Source organism: Anarrhichthys ocellatus, unplaced genomic scaffold (genome assembly GCF_004355925.1).
Source record: "Anarrhichthys ocellatus isolate YVR2014 unplaced genomic scaffold, GSC_Weel_1.0 scaffold3169, whole genome shotgun sequence".
Taxonomy (NCBI): domain Eukaryota; kingdom Metazoa; phylum Chordata; class Actinopteri; order Perciformes; family Anarhichadidae; genus Anarrhichthys; species Anarrhichthys ocellatus.
This window is the reverse complement of record NW_022283143.1, coordinates 1-4,253: the sequence shown is the minus strand read 5'-3', so window position 1 is coordinate 4,253 and position 4,253 is coordinate 1. Positions and strand designations below refer to the sequence as shown.

At 51.2% G+C, this 4,253-nt stretch overlaps 1 protein-coding gene across 1 annotated transcript; it reads left to right on the top strand.

Moving 5' to 3' along the window:
• Positions 1–1,203: 1,203 nt before the first annotated feature.
• On the top strand, positions 1,204–4,235 carry LOC116378791 (conserved oligomeric Golgi complex subunit 8-like; the record flags this gene model as incomplete). The annotated part of the gene is made up of 5 exons (XM_031840701.1): positions 1,204–1,752; positions 1,965–2,172; positions 2,754–3,548; positions 3,632–3,800; positions 4,112–4,235. Coding segments are annotated over exons 1-5 (1,628 nt in total), but the record flags the coding sequence as incomplete, so codon positions are not given.
• Positions 4,236–4,253: the final 18 nt, after the last annotated feature.

The window sequence follows — 4,253 nt, the reverse complement described above, 5'->3', positions numbered from 1 at the left end:
GAGTAAAACGTTTAAAAAGATTAACCCAGCGCAGGTTCTAACCTGATGGCTTCTTCCCCAACTCTCTTCTTTCCTTGAAGACCGAGAATACTTATACGCTCTAACCCCCCTGGGGCTTGGTGCCTCCGTGGGGTAGGACAGTATCAGGCCTTTGATCGTACTGTTTATCTAAGTCAGCAGTATATGCCGACACCATTATATCTGCTGGTACTCAGAACACATGACACACCCCGCTCACTGGTTGATGCCTTCAGGACACAGAGATACATGACACTCCAAACAATAAAACATAAAACACCTTTTATCCCCAGCGTAAAGACGTGGTCAAATGCCGGTGCTTAAGGCAACCGGGAAAGACCCTAAGTAATAAATCGTGAGTACAAAGACTGGCTGGCGCCCTCGGTATTTCCAGACCGCCCACCATGCGTGCAGCTGTGCATCCATCACAACATCACAAGCTCTACCTGTCAGAATAAGGCCAAGGTATTCTCATCTATGTGTGTGATCTATGTGTGTAATGCAGAATGCCAACCTCAGCAGGTGACTTCTGTGGGACCCCTTGTGCAATGGTGCGGAAAGCCCTGCTACCGTGTGTGTGAGAGTGTGTGTGTGTGTGTGTCTGTGTGTGTCCGTGTGTGTCCCCCCCTCCCCCGTACGTCCGTACGCAGAGGGTGTGTGTGACCACAGAAACATGTCTGTGCGACAGGTGCAATCTTATAAGAGACTCAGCTTCCTTTGTCTCTATTTTATTTTTGTTTTTCTAACTTTTTATTTGTTGTTTTTTAAGGTGTTTGTTAACACCTAATCACCCTGGCCTTCTGTCTAGGAGCATCACAATTTCGCAAAACACTCCACCATGTTTAACACACTTATTGTATTCATACTAGTTTGTTGCACTTATTGTATTCATATTCATTTGTTGCACTTATTGTATCCGTAGTAGTTTATTTCTGTACGTCTGCTCTGGTTTATGCTCTTAGATGCTTGTTTAAAGGAGATGCACTTATGACTTCTGGTGACTAGTAGTTCTCTTGAATACCGATGTTGAATACACTTATTGTAAGTCGCTTTGGATAAAAGCGTCTGCTAAATGACTGTAATGTAATGTAATGTACTTTTTACTGTACTACATCTGTCTGACACCTTTACTTACTTAACTTTAGTCACACTGCGCATGCACGTTGTCTCGTTCTACCATCCAGTTCAGCTTGTGGCGGTAAAGCGCATCTGGTTCACCAACCACCAATAACACTAACGAAGAAGAAGAAAGCGGAAACCGGGAACCAGGAAGTGGATGTCAACACGTCTGTGTTCTAGAGAACTCTGTTATTATCTATTATATTATACATATCTTATATATTAGTCTGTCTCACTGACGAACCTCCAGCAGTAGCGGTTCTCCCGGTACTTCCGGTCCAATATGGCGGCGGTGGTGGACGTGGAGGATGAGAGTATTCTGGCCTCGATCTTTAAGGACAGCTTCCCGGACAGCTGGAGGGACAACCAGGACTTCTCCGTCTACCTGTCCGAGCTCAGCTCCTTCGGAGTGGACAAGCTGAGCCGAGAGCCGGAGCGTCTGTCGGAGGAGCGGGCTCAGATCCTCCAGCAGACCGAAGAACTGGCCTTCTGCAACTACCAGACCTTCATCCGGACCGCAGACTGCACCCAGAACACCTACCGGGACTTTGGTCGCGTGGAGAGCAGCGTGACCCGGATGTTGGACAAACTGCCGGGCTTTGGAGAGAGATGCAGGTCAGTGATGAGGTTTAGTCGGAGTACAGGTGGACCAGACTACCTGATCCTCAGACTACCTGACTACCTGATCCTCAGACTACCTGATCCTCAGACCCTCAGACTACCTGATCCTCAGAACCTCAGACTACCTGATCCTCAGACCCCCTAACCCTCAGATCCGTGTTGTGTTCAGGGTCTTCTGACTCCCATGTGATCCGTGTTGTGTTCAGGTCCTTCATGAAGGAGGCGGAGCAGATCGGAGTCAGTCGCCGGATGAACAGCCTGACGTTGAACCGTCACACTGAGATCCTTGAGATCCTGGAGATCCCTCAGCTCATGGACACCTGTGTCCGCAACGGGTACTACGAGGAGGCTCTGGAGCTGGCGGCCTACGCCAAGAGGCTGGAGAAGAAGCACTCGTCTCTCCTCGTCATCCAGGTGAGTCCAGGGACCCGGTCCACACAGTTCACCAAGTAAACCAGGTTTATCTTTCGTTAGTCTGACCCAGTTCATTAGGTTCCATAAAGTCAACATAGTTCAAGCTCAGTCACCATGTGCAGACTAACTGTATATATTATTATATTATGATATATTAATATATATTATGATATATTATATTTATTAATATGATATATTAGTATATGATCATATATGTAGTGACTAGCCACTCGGCTGGGTACGGGAGAAGATCGTGTTTCCAGGCTTTTCACACTTTTGGATGAGGTTCCCGTTTAATTGGAGTTCACAGATGATAATACAACTTGATAGCACTTAGTTTCCTGGTCTCCCTCTGGTGTGTCTGGTTTGCGGTAAAAACCGTGCAATCTCCCCGTCACCGCTGAATCATCACCTTTGTCAGTTGCACCTGTGCCCCGTATATTAACTACCTGCCACACTAATACACACTGCCACCCGTGGTCAACCTGAGAAGGGCTCCCAATTCAAACATATAATACACATACATAACTAATGACTCCTACAATATATTATGATATATTATATACACAATATATCCTCAGGGGATCGTGCGTGAGGTGCGTCAGTCTGCTCAGCTGATGCTGAACCAGCTGCTGCAGCAGCTCCGCAGTAACTCTCAGCTGCCCGCCTGCCTGCGTGTGATTGGCTACCTGCGGAGGATGGACGTGTTCACGGAGGCGGAGCTCCGGGTGAAGTTCCTGCAGGCTCGAGGCTCCTGGCTCCGGTCCATCCTCGCCGCTGTGCCAGAGGACGACCCTTACTTCCACATCACCAAAACCATCGAGGCCTGCAGGGTCCACCTGTTCGACATCATCACGCAGTACAGAGCCATCTTCTCCGACGAGGATCCGGTGAACGAGGCGCCGGTGAACGAGGCCGCCATCTTCCACGGCTGGGTGGTGCAGAAGGTGGCAGAGTTCCTGGAGACCTTAGAGAGGGATCTGCAACGGGGCGTTGGGGGTCGCCTGGACTCCCTGCTGGGTCAGTGCATGTACTTCGGTCTGTCCTTCAGCCGGGTCGGGGCAGACTTCCGCGGGCAGCTGGCGCCGATGTTCCAGCAGGTGGCGGCGGAGATGTTCTGCAGAGCCGTGCGGGAGGCGGCGGACAAGTTCCAGGAGGACATGAACCGGTACACACTCATTGCCCTGCCGTCTGTTTTAGGGGGGGCCCCCGGGAACCAGACCGGAACCCTGCAGCCCCCCATGTCCCTGCTGGACTTCCAGCCGCTGGCCTGCTTCCTCAACAACATCCTGACGGCCTTCAACGACCTGCGGCTCTGCTGCCCCGTGGGACTGGCTCAGGACGTGGCCTCCTGTCTTCAGGACGCCCTAAACACGGTAAACTTTAACTACTTCATGTCTCAGGTGGGACCCGGGTCTCGTCTGGTGTGTTGATGTTGTCGGTCTTGTTTTCCCGTCAGGTGACCCGTCAGATCCTGGTGTTCCACCGGGCCGAGGAGTCGGCCTTCAGCAGCAGAGAGAAGCAGCTCTTCCTCCTCTTCTGCTCGGCCTACGCTGAAGACCTGCTACCGTTCCTCAACCGCTGCCTGCAGGTCCTGTTTCCTCCGGCTCAGATCGCACTCATCCTCGGTGAGGAAGACCAGTCCTGACCCGCATCCTCACCCGCATCCTGACCCACATCCTGATTAATATTAAACATGAATATTAAATATGAATAATGGAATAAACCTGGTCTCGGTCTAAACCCGGTCTGAACCCGGTCTGAACCCGGTCTCTGTCTAAACCTGGTCTCTGTATAAACCCGGTCTGAACCTGGTCTCTTGTCTGAACCCGGTCTCTTGTCTGAACCTGGTCTCTCTCTAAACCCGGTCTGAACCTGCTCTCTGTCTGAACCCGGTCTGAACCTGGTCTCTGTCTAAACCTCATCTCTGTCTCTTCAGGAGTTCCTCCCACTCAGCTGCACCGGTTCGGTGGTTTGGGCTCCATTGACCTCGTCGTCGTCCTCCGACCGCTGGACTTCCTGCTCCCTCAGAGAGAGACCCAGATCCAGGACCCAGGACCGGAGTCAGGAGGGCTGGACCC